At 48.0% G+C, this 21,737-nt stretch overlaps 2 protein-coding genes and 1 non-coding gene across 3 annotated transcripts; 1 reads left to right on the top strand and 2 right to left on the bottom strand.

Moving 5' to 3' along the window:
• Positions 1-3,759: 3,759 nt before the first annotated feature.
• On the bottom strand, positions 3,760-3,832 carry TRNAF-GAA. The gene has a single exon. It is a non-coding gene; the product is annotated as a tRNA-Phe (tRNA).
• An 8,498-nt stretch (positions 3,833-12,330) lies between these two features.
• B4GALT3 (beta-1,4-galactosyltransferase 3) lies at positions 12,331-16,264 on the top strand. The gene is made up of 6 exons (XM_007947731.2): positions 12,331-12,592; positions 13,148-13,383; positions 14,149-14,339; positions 14,468-14,590; positions 15,764-15,868; positions 15,991-16,264. Exons 1-6 carry the CDS (start codon positions 12,331-12,333, stop codon positions 16,262-16,264), a joined length of 1,191 nt encoding a protein of 396 aa, XP_007945922.1.
• Positions 16,265-16,940: 676 nt separating this feature from the next.
• On the bottom strand, positions 16,941-20,612 carry PPOX (protoporphyrinogen oxidase). The gene is made up of 12 exons (XM_007947804.1): positions 20,526-20,612; positions 20,225-20,359; positions 19,964-20,079; positions 19,646-19,778; positions 19,222-19,366; positions 18,919-19,109; positions 18,076-18,136; positions 17,780-17,898; positions 17,591-17,701; positions 17,351-17,500; positions 17,172-17,214; positions 16,941-17,083 (listed from the first exon to the last, which is right to left on the bottom strand). The coding sequence occupies exons 1-12, from the start codon at positions 20,610-20,612 to the stop codon at positions 16,941-16,943; spliced, it is 1,434 nt and encodes a 477-aa protein (XP_007945995.1).
• Between the last annotated feature and the right edge of the window lie 1,125 nt (positions 20,613-21,737).

The raw sequence follows: 21,737 nt of genomic DNA, 5'->3' as shown, positions 1-21,737 counted from the left end.
GAAACAAGATCCATACTTCACACCATACACACAGACCAACTCCAGGTGGATCAAAGACTTAAATGTAAAACCTAAAACTATAAAGTTCATCAAAAAAAAAAAAAAGGGGGGGGGGGAAACTTAGGGACTCTAATATATGGCATCACTAGACTACCAATCATAAGTAAAAATGCATAAAGAGCAGGCAAGAAATTAGGTAACTGAGACTTTCTGAAAATTAAAGTATTATATGCATCAAAAGATGTCTCCAAAAGAGTAAAAAGAGAACCTATAGATTGAGAAAAAATATTCAGCTACAACACATCTGACAAGGAATTTATCTCTAAAATGCATGGAAAATTCCAACACCTCAACAACAAAAAGACAAATAACCCAATTAAAAAATGGGCAGATGACATGAACAGACACTTCATCAAAGAAGATATTCAGGCAGCCAACAAACAAATGAAACATTTGTGATCATCAGCTATTAGAGAGATGCAAATCAAAACAACAATGAGATACCATCTCACCCAGGCGGTAATAGGATAGTTCAATAAGACAGAAAATAATAAATGCTGGCAAGGATGTGGAGAGATTAGGACTCTCATATGCTGCTGGTGGGACTGTAGAATGATATAACCACTGGGTAAAGCAGTATGGTGATTCCTTAAAAAGTTGGAAATAGAAATACCATTTGATCCAGCAATCCCATTACTAGGTATATATCCTAAGGAGTGAGATCCAGGACACAAATATATATATGCACACCACCCACATTCATCGCAGCACTATTCACAATAGCAAAGAGATGGAAACAACCTAAGTGGCCATCAGCGGAGAAATGAATAACCAAACTATGGTACAAACATACAATGGAATACTATGCAACACTAAAGAATAATGTAGAATCCATGAAACACCACATAACATGGATGAACTTGGAGAATATTATGCAGAGTGAACTAAGTCAATAACAGAAGGACAAATATTGTATTAGTCAACTATTGTAAAAAGTCAAGGAAACATTTACATATGGAAGGAAACTTCTTTGTTGGTTATTAGAGTTGAGAGAGGAGGGAAAATTGCTAGATAGGTAAGAGACAAGTATTGATTTGGATGAGTGGAAAGGCAATATGCCAAAAGTGAGTGACCACAGCCAGCTATCCAGAGGGACTGAGTAGTTGAACCTGTGGGCTTGGGATCATAGTCACAGGGGACATCAAGGTCAACTGGCATAACATACTACACAAAACATTGTTCTACCTCCTACTTTGGCAAGTAGCTACTGGGATCTTAAAAGCTTGCAAGCAGCCATCTGGAGGCAACAATGGGTCTCTTCTCATCCAGAGCAAAGAAGAATGAAGAAAACTAAAGATTCATGGAAACAATTAGTTCTAGTGACTGGTACACCATGTGATCCTCAGCCTATACGACTATGAGACCAGAAGAATTAGATGGTGCCCGGCTACCAATGTCAACCACTCAGAGAGGGATCTATGTAGGAGATCCTGGATAGAGAGGGAGAACAACGTGGAACAAAACTCAAAATCATTTGGGAAAAAAAAAAGGGGGAGACCAGGTTTGCTAGTCTGATAGAGCCTGGTGGAACCACTGAGACTATGGTCCCTAGCTGCCCTTCAGGTCTGGAATTGAACCCACACCTGTGGCTTCCAGCCAAATAAAAGGCAAGCATAGGAGTTGAACATGTACCTGAGGTATATACATCCCTTGGAGAGAACAATCATGGGAGAAAGAAGGGCTGTTTATGTGCAGGGAAACAGTTCAGAGGGCAGGAGTGTGTGGAGGGATGGATACAAGGAAGAGGTAACTATCAGGAGGAAGCGGGAAGGGAGATGTTGCATTGGGGTAAACTGTCAATGTCTTCAGACAATGTACACATGAACTGCTGTATGGAAGGTGAATTTACTCTGTAAACTTTCACCTAAATCACAATTAAAAAAAAAAGTGAGTGACCAATATGGTAACATTAAGGAAAAGGAAGACACAGAGAGGTGTACAAAAGGTACAGATAACAAAGATAAACACGTTTACATACACAGTACTGCATTATCAGTTAATAACAAACATTGATCTACAGCTGGATATATAGGTTGTTTTTGTTGTTGTTGTGTGCCGTCGAGTTGGCCCTGACTCATAGCGACCCCTCCTTGGGTTTCCGAGGCAGTATCACTACTGGATTGCCCAACCTTCCTTCCGAGGAATGGCTGGTGGATTTGAACCTCCAGCCTTCTGGTTAGCAGTCAAGTGCTTTAGCCACTATGCTACCAGAGCTCCCGGATATATAGGTAGACAGGCTAAATGATCAGATATGTCTGGGCAAAGAGGAATATGCCCATGACCATATATGTAAATTGGATTGACAAAGTGCCTGCAATGATGGGCTAGAGTATGACAAGGATTGTGAGGATGGTGCATGGCCGGGTGTTTTGTTCTGTTGTACGTAGGGTTGCTATGTGTCTAAGCCAACTTGATGGCACCGAGCAAGAACACAACATATGCAAGTTTGGCAGATGATATTTCTACATATGTATAAGAATGTCTCTAGGAGCTCTGGTAGCATAGTGCCTAAGGCACTTGACTGCTAGCCAGAAGGCTGGAGGTTCAAACCCACCAGCCACTCCTTGGAAGGAAGATGGGGCAATCTACTTCCGTAGTGATACTGCCTCGGAAACCCAAGGAGAGGTTGCTATGAGTTGGGTCTGACTTGATGGCACATAACAACAACAACAACATAGCCTACTTTGGTGAGTTAGCAACTGGAGTCTTAAAAGCTTGCAAGCACCCATCTAGATGCAACAATGGGTCTCTCCTTAGCCAGAACAAATAAGAATGAAGAAAACCAAAGACACATGAAAACAATCAGTCCAAGGGACTAGAAGACCATGCAATCCTCAGCCTACATGACCATGAGACCAGAAGAATTAGATGGTACCTGGCTACCACTGTCAACTACTTGGAGGGGGACCAGTGCAGGACATCCTGGAGAGAGTGGGAAAACAATGTGGAGCAAAACTCAAAATAATAATAATAATAAAAAGACCAGGTTTGCTGGTCTGGTAGGGCCTGGTGAAACCCCTGAGACAGCCCCTAGTTATCCTTCAGATTTGGAACTGAACTCACTCCTGTGGCTTCTAACCAAACAATAGACAGGCATATGGGGTAAACATTTACATCAGGTAGATATACTCCTTGAAGCAGATCAATTGTATCAATCGGAGAATAAGAAGCAAGGCAGTGTTTGCACAGGGAAAAAGCTTGGGGATGGGAGTGCATGGGAGGGAAGGACATAGGGAAGAGGCAATTATGGGAAGTGGGAAGAGAGCTGTTACAGTGTAGGGAACTGCTGTCAATGCCACGAAACAAAATGTGTATGAACTGCTGTATGGAAAATGAATTTGCTTTGTAAACTTTCACCCAAATCACAGTTAAAAAAAAAACAAAAGCTTGCAAGTGGCCATCTAAGACACAGCAATTGGTCTCCTTCTCTGGAGCAAAGAAGAATGAAGAAAAACAAAGATACATGGATGGAAATAATTAGTTCAATGCACTAACTAGTTGTTGTTATGTGCTGTGGAGTTGGACCTGACTCATAGTGACCCCTCCTTGGGTTTCCAAAGCAGTATCACTATGGAAGAGATCGCCCCATCTTCCTTCTGAGGAATGGCTGGGGGGTTTGAACTGCCAGCCTTCTGATTAGCAGTCAATGCCTTAGGCACTAGGCTACCAGAGCTCCCAATGTGCAAACCTATGACAAGCTGCCAAAACCCGGGATAAAACCAGGGACCTTTAGATCTTCAGTCTAACACTCTCCCAACTGAGCTATTTCAGCTGCTCACACTAACTAGTAGACCATGCAAACCTCAACCTACATGACCCTGAGACCAGAAGAACTAGATGGTGCCTGGCTACCACTGCCAACTACTTAGAAAGGGGGGAAAAAAATAGGAAATCCTGGATAGAGGGGGCAAAAAATGTGGAGGAAAACTCAAAATTATAAAAAAAAAGACCAGGTTTACTGATCTGATAGACACTGGTGAAATCCCTGAGACTACTGCCCCTCATCACGCTTCATGCCTGGAATTGAACTCACTTCCATGGCTTCCAGCCAAATAAGAGACACGTGTTCAAGGAGAACTATTATACCTGGTAAGTGCACTCCTTAGAGTGATCAGCCATGGGAGATCAGAAGGGCAGTATCTGCACAAAGGAGACAACTCAGAGGACAGCTATGCATAGGAAAGGACACAGGGAAAAGGTGACCACAGGGAGGAAGTGGCAAGAGAGCTGTTCCATTGTGTCATCAAACAAAATGGATATGAACTGTTGCATAGAAAACGAATTTGCTCTGTAAACTTTCACCCAAATCACAGTTTTAAAAGAGAGAGAGAGAGAGAGAGAGAGAGGAGCCAGGAGTGGAACTTGTCATTGGAGTTGAGATACCTGCACTGAGACAATGGCAGAGCAACGGCGGCCGAGAGATGGCAGCAGAAGCAGCAGAACCAAGAGACTGGCACAAGACAGAGCAGCAGGCTTGTCGGCCCACCAAGTGATAAAGCTGAATGCCTTTGAACAGGAAGCTTGCTGGCGGAGCAGGGTGTACCTATCAGCAGAACTAAAAGAGCTTTGTAACACTTGCCTGAGCAGGGCAGAGGACATGCTCAGAGGCCAAAAGCTCTCATGACTGAGGGCATGGCTCAGGGGAGGCTGTCCTGATGGAAGAAATATATCCTGAGCATTCTTGAATCTGAATTGTGACCTGTTACTTCCCTAATAAATCCCATAATCATTAATATTGTTTGTGAGTTCTGTGTGGCCATTGTAATGAATTATTGAACCCACCAAGAGAAGTAGTTAGTGCCGAGGGAGGAAGAGTTGGTGTTAGAATTGGTAAAAAAAAAAAAAAGTTGGAGGGTGGTGGCATGTCTGACTCTGACTTCATAGGAATCAGCCTGGGGCTGGTGCTGCTGATGGTGATTTTCTCTCTTGCTTGTGAAGTTAGAGAAGGCAGAGGATGTTCCCCACATTCTCTTTTTTGCAGTCATAAACTGGAATCGAATCATGTTCTCAACAGTGTCTGGTAGACAGGAAAGGTATGGATTTTTGGAGTGAGATGCAACCCAAGCTTTGGTACCCACTTATATGTAATAATGACCTTAAACTGCTCAGTCTCTGTGTGGCTCAGATTCCTTAACTATAAAGAGGGTATGCTACTACCTGCTTTATGGAGTGGTTGTCATGATTTATGAATATAATGATGTAAATGCTCAGCACTGTGTCTGTATTCTAGTAAGTAGTCAATACATATTGATTCTCCTCCTGTTGTATCTCTTCCTTTGTCTGCCTCCACTTTGTACCCTTGCATTATGTGGTACAGTGAATTACTTGGTATGGCTTTTCTAGGCAGTCCTTGTGGCTCCTTCCAGATTAGTGGGTGGGACCATGCAAATAAGGTGTATGGAATTCTAATGTGGGGATTGGTTAGTTTTGTCATTCTGCTGGGTTTAAAATTAGCCTTCCTAGACACAGAAGTGGGACTCTCACTGCCATCAAGAGAGAAGAGCTGGAGGTGAAATGGAGCATGTCCTTGGACCCAAGATCCCTGTGCTGGACCTCCTTGATGGAGACAACCAGCAGAAACAACCGGCTGAGACAACCACAGAGGAACCAAGAGGCACAAGACAGAGCAGTGGGCTTGCCAGCCAACAGAGCGAAAAAGCTGAGTGCCTTTGGGCAGGACAGATACATCTATTGGCAGAGTTAAAAGAGCTCTGTAACACTTGCTCAAGCAGAGTAGAGGTTAGGCTGAGAGGCCAAGAGCCAGAGAGGTGAGCCTGAGGGTATAGCAGAAGGGAGACTGTTCTGATTGAAGAACTGTATCCTGAGCAACTTCCTGAACCTGAATTGTAGCCTGTTATTTCCCTAATAAACCCCATAATCGTGAGCATTGTCTGTGAGTTATGTGTGGCCATTGCAACGAATTATTGAGCCCAGTAAAGAAGTAGTGAGTGTCATGGGAGGAATGGTTGGTGTCAGAGTTGGTAAAAAGTTTGGAGCATGGTGACATGTCTGGCCTCATAGAATTAAGACTTGGGCTGCTGATGGTGATTCTGTCTCCTTCTCGTTGGGTTGGAGGAGGTCAGAGGATATCACTCCCATGTCCCTTTTGCACATAAGCATTAGAAAATATTTAGAACAGGATCTATCTACAGATCTAAGGTGAAGTATTTTGTAGAATTTGTGCCAAAACCTCTAGGTTACATTTCAAAAAACAAACTGAACTCACTGTCGTCAAGTCGATGCCAACTCATAAAGACCCCTCCTTGGGTTTCTGAGATGGTATCTCTATGGAAGTAGATTGCCTAGTCTTCTTTCTGAGAAGTGGCTGGTTACATTCAGGGGTCCTAAAAGAAAAGACAGTCCCATCTTCAATGAATTCAGTCTGGTGCTGAGACAATCAAGTAGGACAAAAATTCCAGACCTATGTGACAAGTACCAAGATAGAAGAGGGGAACCTAGTACAGAATATAGGCTCATGGAAAACGTCCTAGAGAAAGTGTCTACCTCCCCTTCTAGAAGCAAGCTGTAAAACCACAAGGTGAGAGTAGAGTGGCAGGAGTGGGAAGGATTTGTTTGCTAGGTCAGCTCCTTTGTGATTTCAGTACCTCCCTTTTGGTTATAAGAAGGAGCTCTGGTGGCTTAGTGGGTAAGGCATTTGGATTCTAACCAGGTCAACAGTTCAAACCCACCACTGCACCACAGGAGGAAGATGAGGCAATCTACTTCCATAAAGAGTAGCCTTGGAAACCCAATGGGGGTCACTACCAAAAAACCAAAACCAAACTCATTGTTATCCAGTCAGATCTGACACATAGTGACCCCTCCTGGGTTTCTGAGGTGGTATCACTACAGAAGTCGATTGCCCAACCTTCCTTCCGAGGAGTGGCTGGTGGATTTGAACCACCAGTCTTCTGGTAGTAGTCAAAATGCCTTAGGCACATCGCCACCAGAGCTCCTTATGAGTTGGAATTGACTCCATGGCAGTGAGTTTGGGTTTTATGGTTATAAGGAGCTCTGGTGGCAGAGTGGTTAAAGCATTCACCTGTTTGAACCAAGAGGTCAGCAGTTTGAACCCACCAGCCACTCCGTGGTAGAAAGATGAGGCAGTCTGCTGCCATAAACATTTATAGCTTTGATAAGCCTAAGGGGCAGTTCTACTCTGTCCCATAGGGTTGTTGTGAATTGGAATTGACACAATTCCAGTGGGTTTGGGTTGGTTATGCAAAATCAAGGTGAAGAGAACAGATCTGAAACTGGATGATAAGGTATAAAGAGCTCATCAGGGGAGAAATGAAAAGCCATGTGGGCTGAAAGGGGTTGGGAAAGACAATTTTGGGAAGGACCTGACAGGTGGAAAGTGTTGAATGGGAAAGAGAGTTTAGACTTTTATTAAAATGTGCTGCTGCCCCCCTCCCACTCCTTCTACGTTTCCTTGAGAAACTAAGGAGATTTATATTGTTTTAAATTAGTTTTTGGGTTTCTTAAATTGTGTTACTTTATCATGACTGGGTCAGTAGGGGCCCTAGGATTTCTTCAGAGTCTAGAAAGACAGGATGTTGTGGTGGAAACCAGCTAGAATTTAAATTGTCAGAGGTTAGCAGTTCTGGGGATGACTAAATCCAGGGTGTGGTCAGGGTAGGTAGCTGGCATGCAATAGATGTGAAGGTTTCTGAAAACGGAGTTTGCAAATGAATACAGCGTAGTGGTCAGGAAGCAGCAGATTGGAAGGATCAAAGTGATGGTCAAATTTGCAAGAACAGACCACCACAGAAGCCCAGATGAAGAGTCCTCTGCAAGAGCTAAGTCTGCCTTTTCTAATACTTAGTGAGTGCCTTAAAAGAAAAAAAAAAAAAAACCCACGGAGCTTTTACGTCCAACTTTGTGCTTAACATTCAGATGTACTGAATATTTGCTGTCTGCTAGGCACTTTTCCATAGGGAGCTCTGGTGGCATAGTGCCTAAGGCATTTGTACTTTTCCATAGTTCCCATTAATTAACACAAAACCCCCTAAGATGGAGTTCATTTTATAGATGAAACTCGGAAAGCATATTGTTCCATGTCACAGCCAATGAGTTTCAAAGCTGGTGTTATACTCAAACTCAGTATTATTCATTCTCAGCCTCAATTTATGCCCCAAATTGAATTTATCATCTCTATCTACCACCCCCACCCACCGCATGCCCTCTTCCTAAGTTTTGTTTTTCAATAAACGGCTCCAGGCACTTGGCTGCTAACCAGAAGGCTGGCTGTCCAAACCCACCAGCCACTCTTCAGAAGGAAAGTTGGGCAATCTACTTCCATAGAAATACTGCCTCAGAAATCCAAGGAGGGGTCACTATAAGTCAGATTGCACTTGACGGCAGTGAGTTTTTAGTTTCTATCAATCCAGTGGCTCAAATGAGAAATCTGGGCATCATCTTGGAGCCCTCTAACTTCCTGACTCAGTACATTCAGTCAATCACTAGGTCCTGTTTGCCTCTTAAAGATTCTCTCTTCCCTCCAGTCCCACTGATAACTACCTTATTTTTTGTGATTCATCTCACTCCTGGCTTTCTGCAATAACCTCCTAAATGGTTTCCTTGATTTTAGTCTTGGCATTGTTGTTGTTGTTATGTGCCATCGAGTAGGCCCCGACTCATAGTGACCCCTCCTTGGGTTTCTGAGGCAGTATCACTACAGAAGTAGGATTGCCCAACCTTTCTTCCAAGGAGTGGCTGGTGGGTTTGAACTGCCAGCCTTCTGGTTAGTAGTAAAGCGCCTTAGGCACTATGCTACCAGAGCTCCAGTCTTGGCATTAGAAAATACTTAATTAGAAAATAAATGCTCCACATTTCCACCAGAGTAAAACTTTCTAAAGTTCTGATCAGAGCATTCTCTGCTTAGATCAATACCTTCCTCTTTCCCCCAAGATAAAACCAAAACTATTTTAATGTGGTTTACGGAGTCTGTCATTATCTGGCCTGTACTTACCTTATCTTCCCTGTTTCATATCTCACCACTTCTTCACTCTACTGTCTTGCCTTACCGATCTACTCTTAATTCCAAACTGCCTAATTTCTCCCTCATTTCTAGACTTTTGTACTTATGTGCCCTCTGTTTGGAACATTCCTCATTTGTTAAAAGATACCTTTCAGGAAAAGGTAAAATGATGGCTCTCATACAAATACAAAAATGAAGACATGTTGAAAATTTTATTTAACTCATGAGCGAACCAATGGATGTCATAACCAGTTCAAGGGAGAATCTAAAGAAAAGACACGTTTAAAGATCAGGGATATAGACACGAATGTGGAAATGGAGGCAAAAACTGTTTTTCCACAAAGCGGGAACCAAAAAAAAAAAAAAATTCCCAATTCCTAGCAACTCCTCCTTGGGTTACCAAGGCAGTATCACTACGGAAGTGGATTGCCCAACCTTCCTTCCCAGGAGTGGCTGGTGGGTTTGAACCTCCAGCGTTATGGCTAGCAAGAAATAGAGGGTTAACTGAACCTCTACCAGACAGGATAGAATTTGTGTGCCAATCACCTACACAGAGTTGTAAAATAGCTCCTATGAAACCAGAATGCTATAAGGCAGAGGATGTGCTATACACAAGCCCCTCACATTTCCTATTAGCTATCTCTTTTTCTGGGAAGCCTTTACAGAATCTCCAAATCCGGATGAGGTGTTATTTCTGAGCCATTATTATTTATCATAGTTCTGGCATATAGGATATAAAAAGGAGCTCTGGTGGCTCAGTGGTTACAGCATTCAGCTGTGAACCAAAAGCTTACTCCATGGGAGAAAGATGGGACAGTTAGTTGGTTTCCATAAAGTTTTATAGCCTTGGAAACCCTGTGGGGCAGTTCTACTCTGTTCTACAGGGTTGCTATGAGTTGTAATCAACTCCATGGCAGTGGGTTTCTTTTTAGTTTATGGGATATTAAAAACAAAACAAAACAACTCTTTGTTCACGAATGGATTGATTCATGGCAACTCCATGTACGCAGAGCAGAACTGCACTCCATAGGTTTTTTAAAGCTGTGACTCTAAGCAGATTGCCAGACCTTTCTTCCGAGTCGCCCCAGTGTAGGTTCCAACAGCCAACTTTTCTGTTAACAGTTGAGAGCTTAACCCTTTGCTATACCAAGGACCCCTACTGGATACCAATGTTGTTGTTATGTGCTGTCGAGTCAGACCCGACTCATAGCGACCCCTCCTTGGGTTTCCGAGGCAGTATCACTACGGACGTAGATTGCCCCATCTTTCTCCTGAGGAGTGGCTGGTGGGTTTGAACCGCCAGCCTTCTGGTTAGCAGTCAAGTGCCTTAGGCACTAAGCTCCCACAGCTCCCACTGGATACCAATGGGATACAAAAATGCAGTAGAGCAGTCTGCAGCGCTGTAGCCTGAGCGTGAAACAATCTGGATACTAGGTGTCACTACACTGCAGGGGGAACCATTGATACGCCGCGAGAGGGGCTCAGCTTAGGGGGAATTGGGTGGATAGTGAGGTCTTGGGATGCACCAGAAACGGTTCCACTGGTCTCTCGGTCAGTGTCGGCCCTGAGACTCAAGGTTTCAGTCGCTGTTTTACAGGCCTGTGGGGTGAAAAACAGGATCCTGCTAATAGTAAGCCAGGTGGGGATGTGACCCCGCGCCGCTCCCGGAGCGGTCAGACTCCTTCTGGCCTCCCCGCTTCGCCGCATCAGAGCAGGGCGGGGCCACATTCCCGCCGGGTCCGTCTACGGAGCAGCGATCACACCCGGCGCTTCGCGGGGCAGGGCGGCTCCACCCGAGGCTCCGCCCCGTGACGCGAGGCAGGCCCCCGCAGCGCCCGCTTCCAAGATGGCGGCAGCGAGGCTTGCCCGGCTGCCGGGGTGGTGGTGACGACGGAAGGTAGAGCCCAGGTATGGGGAGTGGGGACGGTGGTGAGGGAGGCTCCGGAGAAAGATTCGGCCGATCGAGAGGATGAGAAGTTTTAGGCAAAGGAAGGCGACCAGCTTGAGCAGGGAGGAGGAGGGCTCCTAGGTGGAAGTATGGACGGGGGCTGGGCGAGCTCACATTGCACAGTAGGGCAAGGAATGCGAGAGGCGCTTGCGGTGGGGGTGGGGGTAAGGTCTCCGGTTGAGCTGGGTTTTAACCCCCTGCAGCGCGCTGGCCACGCCCCTCCAGGTGAGACTGCCCAGGTACCCCTGCCAGAGTCTCAGCCCCAGCCTTCCTTCCTCCCTTCTCACGTCAGCAGCTACCCTCCCCCTCGCCTCCTGTCCTCCCCTGTTCAGACTAGAAAAAGGCAGAAGAGGTATCACTCCCCCCCACCCTACTTCCCGCGTGCTCTAGGGCTCTTTGCTTGCTGTTCCCATGTGGTCACGCTCCCTGCACCTGCGGAGCTAGCTCCGAGGTACGTGAAGAACGTTAAGGAGCCTGTTTCCTACCCCGCCCTGGGCTCTCTCTCCTGAGGCCACTGCACGGATCTGTCAGGACTGCCTCGTCCTCTGAAGGGGTTCTTGGTTTGAGGGAAAACATTGTCTCCATTAGCTGCCCTATCCCCACTTCCCAAACAGGTCCGTCCTGTTGGGGTAGGGGTAGGGGTGGTGGTTAGGTCTTTAGCAGCCCGGGGTGGCGGAAAGATCCGGGACTTATCTTCTGCTTCTCCCCTTTACTCTCCTACCACTTTTCCTCACTTCTGCTGAGAAACTGGCTTTATCCTAGTCCTGAATTCTGCTGCACTCTGGGTGACTAGTTCTCCATGACCACTTCTGCCCCAGGTGGGATCCAGGATCACCGTTGGAGTGCTGGATGGAGCCTTTCTCTGTCCTCGGGACATTTCCAATTCTAGATAATGCCTCATATCTCCGCTCCCCCGGGACCCTATGAAGTCCCCATGCCCCTCAAGAAGACAGCTTGAACCTAGGTGAGTCTGTCTTTTCCCCCTGTAAGGTTGGAAAGGGAGTTCTGTAGACACTCCTCTGAAATGGACAGGAGGCTTGAATCCTGTAAGCATTTTTAGGAATGGCAGGAGTGGTTTGGGGGGAGTTGAAGAAGAGTAATACTTCAGCTGAAAATAACAGGTGATAGGGCTATTGATGGTTACATTCTATTTTTTTCCTTCCCCCTCACATAGTGGTACATCTTGTGAGCTCCCTTTTGTAACTTTGTTCTCTCCTTTCTCCTCTTTGCCCCCACCTCTATCACCTTCCTTCCTACTTGTTGATGTCCTTTGCTCATTTCCTGCCCCCTCCCCGCCCCAGAACTCCCATCCCCTCTCTCCCTCTCCCAACCCCCTCCCAGGATGTTTTGGAGGCTACTGGAGCGACCCTGCACACTGGCCCTGCTTGTGGGCTCCCAGTTGGCCGTTATGATGTACCTGTCGCTGGGGGGCTTCCGAAGCCTCAGTGCCCTGTTTGGCCGAGATCAGGGGCCTACCTTTGACTATTCTCACCCCCATGATGTCTACAGTAACCTCAGTCACCTGCCTGGGGCTCCTGTTGCTCCAGGAGGCCCTCCAGCTCCTCAAGGTCTGCCCTACTGTCCAGAACGATCTCCTCTTTTAGGTGAGCGCAGGAGGAAGGAGACTGAAGGAGAGGCCAAAGTGTGGAGGCAGGAGGCTTGTGCCAGCATGGGATGATTAGAGTGGGACTTGGTACAGAAGGTTAATGTAATTAGAAGGAGGGGTGGATTTGGGCTAGAGTGGACTCTGAATTTGGAGTTAAACTGGGCTCTTGATTTGGGCCACAAACTTTCCATTAAAGAGTTCCAGGGACTCTTCCTGCCCCAGGCTAAGAATTGTTTCTTTTGTGGATGAACCCTGGTTTAGTTAATTGGAAGTTCTTCTGTTCTTTCCATCTTCCAACTGTAGCTTCCAACCTTTTGAGGATAGTTGTGGAACCCTAAAATAAGAAAGTAGACTGGGTCAGGAGCCTGCACCTTACAGGCTTTGCAGAGCTACCCAGTGATGGTGAACCTAACATTTGTGAGATTTCTGAGTGAGCCCTTGGGGAAACAGCCTAAGAACTAGACTGCTAGTGCCAGAGGTGCTCCCAGGTCCTGGTGTTCATTCTTTTCTCCTTGCCCCTCCAATCCCTGACCTTGCCATCCCCTCCCGACAGTGGGTCCTGTGTCGGTGTCCTTTAGCCCAGTGCCATCGCTGGCAGAGATTGTGGAGAGGAATCCCCGGGTGGAACTTGGGGGTCGGTACCGCCCGGCAGGGTGTGAGCCCCGGTCCCGAACAGCAATCATTGTGCCTCACCGCGCCCGGGAGCATCACCTGCGTCTGCTGCTCTACCACCTGCATCCCTTTCTGCAGCGCCAGCAGCTTGCTTATGGCATCTACGTTATCCACCAGGTATCCCTAACCTCCACCTCACCTTATAAGAAAGCCTCAGGCAAATACCACTCCACTGTATCTAATGGGTCCCTGGAATCATTTTTAAGAGGACCAGACTTTTGAATATAGAGAGCTTTGCCAAACTTGTTAGCTTAGGACTTCTCCTTAGTCTTTTTAGGGTATCCCTGATGTCCTATGCTTTCCCATGACTTTTCCTTTGGTTAGTGGCTTATACAGTACAAAGCACAAATTTAGAGTTGGATAAATCTGGGTTCAAATTCTAGTTCTGCCATTTGTTACATGTGGGACCTTGAACAAATTCCTTAACCAATTCCCTACAATGAAGCAAAGAGCAGTAGGTAACTAGTATTCCACCTGTTTCACATGGTGGTTGTCAGAATTAAGTGCTAAACAATTGTTGTTGTTATGTGCCATCAAGTCGGACCCGACTCACAGTGACTCCTCCTTGGGTTTCCGAGGCAGTATCACTATGGAAGTAGATTGCCCCATCTTCCTTCCAAGGAGTGGCTGGTGGGTTTGAACCACCAGCCTTCTGGTTAGCAGTCAAGTGCACTTTGCTACCAGAGCTCCCTGCTAAACAGTAGCACGTTTTAAGTATCAGGCACATGCTGAAGAAAATTTCTTGCATGATTAAATGAAAAAGATAGTTTGCCTTCTCTTTATTCTCCTTGTTCTGCACTCCTTTCACTTTTATACTTTAGCTCTATCTTCTCCATGCTACCTACCTATAAATGTAAGCTGGTCCGTTCCATTATTTTTTAGGCTGGAAATGGAACATTCAATAGGGCAAAGCTGCTAAATGTTGGAGTGCGGGAGGCCCTACGTGATGAGGAGTGGGACTGCCTGTTTCTGCATGATGTGGATCTCCTGCCAGAGAATGACCACAATCTGTATGTGTGTGACCCCCGGGGGCCCCGGCATGTTGCTGTCGCCATGAACAAGTTTGGATACAGGTAGAGGTCATTGGAGAGTGCTGGGAAGCAGGGAAACCTACCATCCAATGAGAGGGGAGCTGAGGAGATTGTGGGTAGGGATGTCTCCCCAGAAGGCTTGTGGAATCCAAGAATGTTTCTCTCCCCAGCCTCCCGTACCCCCAGTACTTTGGGGGGGTCTCTGCACTCACTCCTGACCAGTACCTGAAGATGAATGGCTTCCCCAATGAATACTGGGGCTGGGGTGGTGAGGATGATGACATCGCTACCAGGTCAGATTTCCTGCTACCACCTCCTTCCCCCATCCCAACCTAGATCCCTGTCTTGTAAGACCATCCTTGAGGAGCCGTAGCCCTTCACCACCACCACTAGCTCCCCAGGTCCTGCACTAAACCCATTCCTTTCCCTTAAGTCTTTTCCATTTGCCCTAGTCATGCTTTGCATATTGTTTAGTTGCGTTCCCGGGAGAGGAGGTAAGATCACTAAAACAGTATTGTGGGGTTCCAGAGCTAGAAAGGGGCCTGGAGAGAGTTTAGTTCCACCTTTTGCTAGGGTCACATCCAAACTACTTTCTATGGAGATCTGGGGGGTGAGGGGCAGGGTGACCCTCTACTCCCAGAATCATTTTTTTTTTTGGCGGGGGAGGTGGGGAGCGGCGGACGGGCAGTGAATGTGCCATTGGCATTTTGCCAACTCCTTTCTTAGTATATGAACTATTCTTATTCTGACCTTCAGCGTTAGGTGGCCTCATTTCTTATCTGTGATATGAATGTTTGGGCTTGGTATATCAGCCCCATTGTTTCCCTTCCGCTTGTATCTTCTGGGATGACATCTCTGTGAAGGTTCATCTTCTGTATATGTGTAAAGCAGCCAGAAAATTCTAAATGAATGTATTCTTTCAGTACTATCCCAGGCCATCTTTATTTCCTGCTTCTTTGTCTCAGAGTTGGGGTTTGTTTCTCTCCGAGGTCTTGATGACCTGATTCTACCCTTATTTTAACATGAGGACGAGCGAGAGGGTTAGTTGGGGTAACTCAGCTGAGCTTAGGTCTACAACTCCCGTTTTGTCCTATCCTTTTGACAAAATGGCCTGCCTCTCTGCCCTTCCCAGACTACAGAGGCAGCTCCTGGGAGCCACCTAGAAAACAGGGTGGAAGGTGCAAACCTGCCTCTTGTCAATTGTTTAAAGGCCCCAGGGTGCCTGTCACTGGATCCTGAGGATTTGGATACATCAGCTTTTACATTCTCTTTAGCCATTTCCTTTTTCTGTTTGACTTTCTCCCCATTCCAGTACCTGGCAGTGGCACTTTTTTTTTTTTGCCTACGTAGTTCTTTGTGTACAGGAACATGCAGTCCCTCCTTGTTGGCTTTAGTTCTTTTCATTCATGTCTTAGGAGCTTTCCTCTACTCTGGATCCTCCAAGGTCCCCTTATGTTTTCCTATAGGGTGCGCCTGGCTGGGATGAAGATCTCTCGACCTCCCACCTCTGTGGGACATTATAAGATGGTGAAGCACCGGGGAGACAAAGGCAACGAGGAAAATCCTCACAGGTAGGGAAGACTGCCTGGGAACTGTTACTGGACCCTCAGGATTCTGCACCATTAGGACCTAAAGTTCTCTAGATTCCTGGCTGTCCCTTTCTGGGTCTTAGTTTCCAACTTCTCACCTTCAGATTTGACCTCCTGGTCCGAACCCAGAATTCCTGGACGCAAGATGGGATGAACTCACTGACATACAGATTGCTGGCTCGAGAGCTGGGCCCTCTCTATACCAACGTCACAGCAGACATTGGGACTGACCCTCGGGGTCCCCGGGCCCCCTCTGGTCCCCGTTATCCACCTGGTTCCTCCCAGGCCTTCCGTCAAGAGATGCTGCAGCGCCGGCCCCCAGCCAGGCCTGGCCCTCCACCTACTGCCAACCACACAGCCCCCCATGGTTCACAATGACTCCTCCTTCCTGCCTACCTTAATCATGAAACTAAACCAGAGGAGGAGTTGTCTTCTCCCCACCCTCAGCCCCTTACTGTTCTTCAGAGGGTTGTGGGGAACCTGAACTCCAGCACTGTGCTGGTGGGCAGGGGCTTCTCCTCACTGCTGGATTGGAGCTGGACTCCTCTAGACCTGGAGGTCCTGCTTTCTAGGGTCACCTACCAGGGCTTATGACTGTGAATTCTTGATGTCATGATTTTATGTGACGATTCCTGGGAGTCCCCTGCCCTGGGGTAGGAGCAGGGCTGGACCCCAAGCCCTTCCTCTTCCATGGAGAGAAGAGTGATCTGCCTTCTCCCCAGGCCTCCTGTGAATATTTATTCTATTTATGGTTCCTGGGAAGTGTGTTTGGTGAAGGAAGCCCTTCCCTGGGCATTTTCTGCCAGTCCTGGAGTAGATCCCTCTCCTGAGCCTGGCTTGGGGCTGGAATTTTGATATATTTTCTAATAAAGGACTTTGTCTCGCCTCTGTTCTTGCTCTCTGCATCCCAGGCACTCTTTGCCTATCTTTACCTCCATCATCCTTATGCCCATAGGTGATGGAAAAGCCAGAGAAAGCCATGTTCCGGCAACTTTTATTTTCATGGATGGGAGAGTCCCTGCCAGCAGGGGCAGGAGAAAATGGAAGTTGGAGATCACCTGTCAGGTTCTGTGCCCAGGGCTTGGGCTGCTGCCTGGCGCCCACTTTCTATGCAGTCATTGACAGCAACTCCATTGTAGGAGGCTCCCGCCAGTGTTAGGGACAGCCTCTGAGCAGCCAGGAATTGGGTAGCTGATTCTGGAAAGAAAGGTTGATGAAAAGAATGGTACAGCTGAGGGATCTAATTTCCTCAGTTCCCCTCAGCCTAGCTGCTTTCCCAACTTACCTAGTTTTTGCCAATGGCCAACTGTATACTGGGGAATACAATTCTGGAGAGAGAGTTGGGGATGCAAGGAAGAGTTTACTAGATATCCCAGGCCTTTGCTGGACATACAGAAACAGATACACCACTCCCTACTTTCAAAGGCTCCACTGGGAAAGCTAGAGGAGTTTATCCCAATTCACCTTATGTAGATGGACCAAACAATGACTTGGTGACTCTTTCAGTCCTAACTGTGTGGCAGCTGCTTTCTCAGCCTGCTGTTGGAACAGCTCCCGAGATAAAACACAGCCACTGGCCTCCTGCATCTGTAGCCAGGAACCTCCCAGCATCACCTAGGGAGGGATACAGCACTGGCCATGTCTATACTGAGGCACAGAGTGGCCCTTTGGAAGCCCCCACTAAGCAAAGCTTCCTCTTCTCACAGTCACTCTGAGGCCAGGGGGGCTCCCATCCTGCTCAGGGAAAGCAACTGAGTCATACACAATTCCTAAGACACCTGGGTCTTCTGAGGATGGCACCAAATGTCCAAATCCCTGGAGAGAAGGAAGAGATTGGATCAGCAGGGAAGGGCTCTAACAGAGCCCTTGCCTTTTCTTCCCTCTGTGTCTCACCTGGACAGGCAGACGAGCTCCTCGGTACTGCAGATTCACTACAGCAACAGACACGGCAGTGATGGTACACAGGGCACGAGCCAGAGGTGCAGTCTCAGCAGGAAGCAGCTCACTGAGCACTGGGGGAGATTAGGAGGCACTGACCCTTTTCAGAAGTCATCAGCTCGCTGGTATTAGAAATGCATAGAGATGACCAGTTCCAGGGTAAATGGTGGGGTCCTGCTAGCCCAGGAAGGCACAGATAATGAATGTATCACCTTGGTTGGGATGATGGGGGAGGGGGACTACCTCATTACCTGATGCTGGAATAGCACTAATAACATGGTCAGCCTCCAGGCTTCTGTCCCCTAGAAACACCTGAGGATGGAGACATTTGAAAGAAGAGGATAACAATTTTATGGTTGAAGCAAGAGTTTTGCTACCTCATCAGTTTCCCAGGTACCTATATAGCAGGAGAGACTGGGTGCTGACCCAGAATGAAAAGACAGTATGTGGTCTGCACAAAAATCACTCTCCATACAATCCAGGAAGTGGACCAGATAAAAGCCAATCTGGCCACTCTAAAATGTTTATTGGAGCTAGGTTGTTCCTTTCCCTATTCGCAAGCCATTAATAAGCACTACTACTATCCACGGGGGAGCTCTGGTGACGTAGCCCTTGCCTTTTCTTCCCTCTGTGTCACACCTGGACAGGCAGACGAGCTCCTCGGTACGACAGCAACAAACACAGCAGTGATGGTACGCCTAAGGCATTTGATTGCTAACCAGAAGGCTGGTGGTTGAAACCCACCAGCCACTCCTTGGAAGGAAGGTTGGGCAATCTACTTCCATAGTGATGCTGCCTCAAAAACCCAAGGAGGGGTTGCTTTGAGTAGGGATCGACTTGATGGCAGTGAGTTTTTTTTTTTTTTTTGGTTACTTCTATCCACAGACTTATATCAAAGGAGGTCTGAAGGAAAGGCCACAAATTAGGCCTTGGTACCTGGGTTGGTCTATATTTGAGGAACAACTTCTGAGGCAGGAAGACAATGAATAATTGACAATGAAGCAACTGAGTTCTGCTAGCCTTGGTCTGGTGAAACCACACACAGATGGAAACACTGAGACACAGGTGCATTACTCTCCAGCGGGCTCCCCTACCTTCCAACGCCCTTCTTCCTGGAGGCTGAGCCCACGGACTGGCTGGCCTTTGAGAACACTGACCCCTCTACTAGTCAGATGAGTGGCAAGGGCCTGGGGCAACATCTCCAGCCCTCCACGGAGTGACCACTGGCTCCAGCGCTCAGCCCGGGCCTGACGAATGAGTGCTGAGTCTGGCTGTGGGCTCTCCCCTGCAAAGGAGGAAGCAAAGAAGAATCAAAACAGCACCCCTTACTGCTCCCTCCCTTCCTTGCCTTCTGGAAGTCTTTATTATTATCAACCCTTGAACAAATTCTCCCTCACCTGCCCCCAGTAGAAGCCCCAGTAATACGGAACGATGGGTTTGTTCAGCTTGGAAGAGGCTGGGAAAGCATGATCTGATACTAAGCTCACGGCTGTTGCCTGCAAATACTCCACGGCAAAGACTGTCCATAGCTAGAGACGCCACCTGAAGGGTGAGACTGGGACTGAGAGGGCTAGGAATAAGGTGCACTGATGACTTCCACTGGCCCTTCCTGGAAGAGGTGGGATATGGTTTGGGTTGGGAAGTATTCCCACTATAACAGAAATATGGGAAGGAAGTGAAGCCATTTGCCTCCAACAGAGTTTGGGGGAATCCTGGGGATAAGGAGAAGAGGAGGGCATTCTCAAATGATACAGAAGAACCCGTAGGTGGTAGCTTTGAGCAGGAAGTTCTGCAATTGGTTTAGGAAGGGAGGGGTATCACCTCAGGTCCAAGGCGGCGCTGGGCAAAACTGTGCACAGTCTCATCAGGCTCTTTGCCCCGAGGCTTGGTCAACTCCCTCAGCCCAGCCCAGAAAAGAGGTTTGGAGAAGGGAGGTGAAGGGCGGAATAGCCCCCTGCATGGAGGAAGGCATAGTGAGTGGGGAGCTTCTGATTTACTTCTCCAGCTTCACAGGGTCATTTCTACTCATTTGGTCCCCTTATGCTGGGAGAGTTGACAGAAAGGGATATAAAGAAATGGAAGGATCTGAGGATGGGGGCCAAAGTAGACCATTGTCCAGTAAGGAAATGGTGGTGTTACCTGAGGCCAGTAGGCAGGGCGTGCAGGGCGCCTCCTACATACAGGAACCTGTTCTGGGCAGCTGGGTGGTCTCCCCGGACAGGCAACACTTCTGAATCCAAGCCAAGCTCAGAAACCTACTCTCCACACGGCCTCAGGAAGAGGACAAACTAAGGAAAACTGGCCCACCAAGTATACATCCTTCCCTCAAAAAGCCCAATGATAAAAACCCAGTGAAAGCCGATTTCGTAATCTCTCCTAGGCATTCCACAAGCCTCTCACCATGAGCAGAGTCCGGGCTCCCAGGGCTCCAGCTGGTCGAATTCCTCGAGGTCCAAGTTCAAAGACAGCACCATCAGGCCCTCGGACTGAGCGGATCCAGCCTCCCAGACGCTTGCTGCCCTCCACAACGACCACCTGGAGACAAAAGAGACACTACAGCGCCACCTATAGCCGTGGACCAAGAGGCCGAAGAGGGGAAGGAGATGGCCAGTATCCAGCTTTTGCTGGAAATGGAAGAACAAGTGAGAATCCCTTTAAAAGAGACTCATTTAAAGGGGGGGTCCATGGGTGGGGCAATTACCTTTGGGGGATTGGCGGCCCGACTCAGGTGATAACCAGCGGCCAAGCCGCTAATGCCTCCGCCGAGCACAACCACGGTCCGGCCCATTTGGGAAGTCTGGGGAAAGAGGAGGTCCTGATACGGACAAGCAGACCCTGCTTCCAAGAAGCCTCACCAGTTCCGCGTTTCACTCTCACCCCCTTACTGCTTTAGGTGAAACTAACGCAGGAGTCAGGACTCATCCAAGAGAGGTAGGGCGGGACAGAGAAAATGAGGGAGGAGGAGGCAGTGGTCTACAGCCCCAGGATCTCACCCGGCCAGCGCTCCGCTGGAAGGCAGATAAGGGCCACACCCACGCTATCTACCCTCGCAGGGTTCCTGGAGGGACTGGCCGCTTCCCAGGTCCTGAGGCGTTCTACTTCCTACGCCTCCCTTTGCCAGCTAGCGCTTCAAGTCCACTATTCCCACTTCCACTACTTCCGTCCCCAACCCTTTCGGTCTTTCCGACTCTCCGTCCCTTCTATTTTTGCGCACGCGCCTCATGCTATTTTTCCTCCTGGATTGGTGGGTCTTTGAAGGCCCCGAATCACATTCACCAATGAAAGCGCTCAACTGGCAATGACTCTCCTAGCAGGGGCGGAACTACAGCAGCTGTAAAAGTGGGTTATTTAGAGCTGGATATTAACCGGTTCAGTGCCCTGCTGGAGTGAGTGACATTATCTGCCACATGACTCCTTGGGGTCAGAGCGGCGAAAGCCGAATCCTACAGTTGGCACTCCCCAGGTTAAGCTTCCCAGACCCAGCTAGGTTGAGAACCCTGGAGGGAGGGCCCCGTGAGCTTTGGTTGTAAAGAGAGGAGATAGGGACACTGGAGCCGGTCCGTGGGGAGGCGGCTCCATAAACAGCTCCTTGATGTTAGCAACAGACCGGGCCTACGGGAACTAGGGCCACCGGGCAACGTACCCAATGTTTGTCAACAGGGGTCCTTGGGTGCCTCGCCCTCAAGGGAAAGCCCCCAACGCTAGCAATACAGGCATCCCTGCATTCACAAGACTCAAGTTTGCCTTCCTCTTTTCCTCCTAATACTAAACTTTCACTGCTTGGGGACACACGGGATTTCAACATGTTTATTAAACCCCCCACGGTTGAGAGCGCCCCCATCTGTTCGGAGAGGGAACTGGGGGCCAAGAAGACTCCAACTCAGCCCAGTTGGATATCCCCCACCTCATCCCA

The sequence above is a fragment of the Orycteropus afer genome, unplaced genomic scaffold, assembly GCF_000298275.1.
Source record: "Orycteropus afer afer isolate SDZICR_OR568_19922 unplaced genomic scaffold, OryAfe1.0 scaffold00193, whole genome shotgun sequence".
Classification (NCBI taxonomy): Eukaryota; Metazoa; Chordata; class Mammalia; order Tubulidentata; family Orycteropodidae; genus Orycteropus; species Orycteropus afer.
The sequence above is the reverse complement of the archived record's forward strand: the minus strand, read 5'-3'. Positions and strand labels throughout refer to the sequence as shown.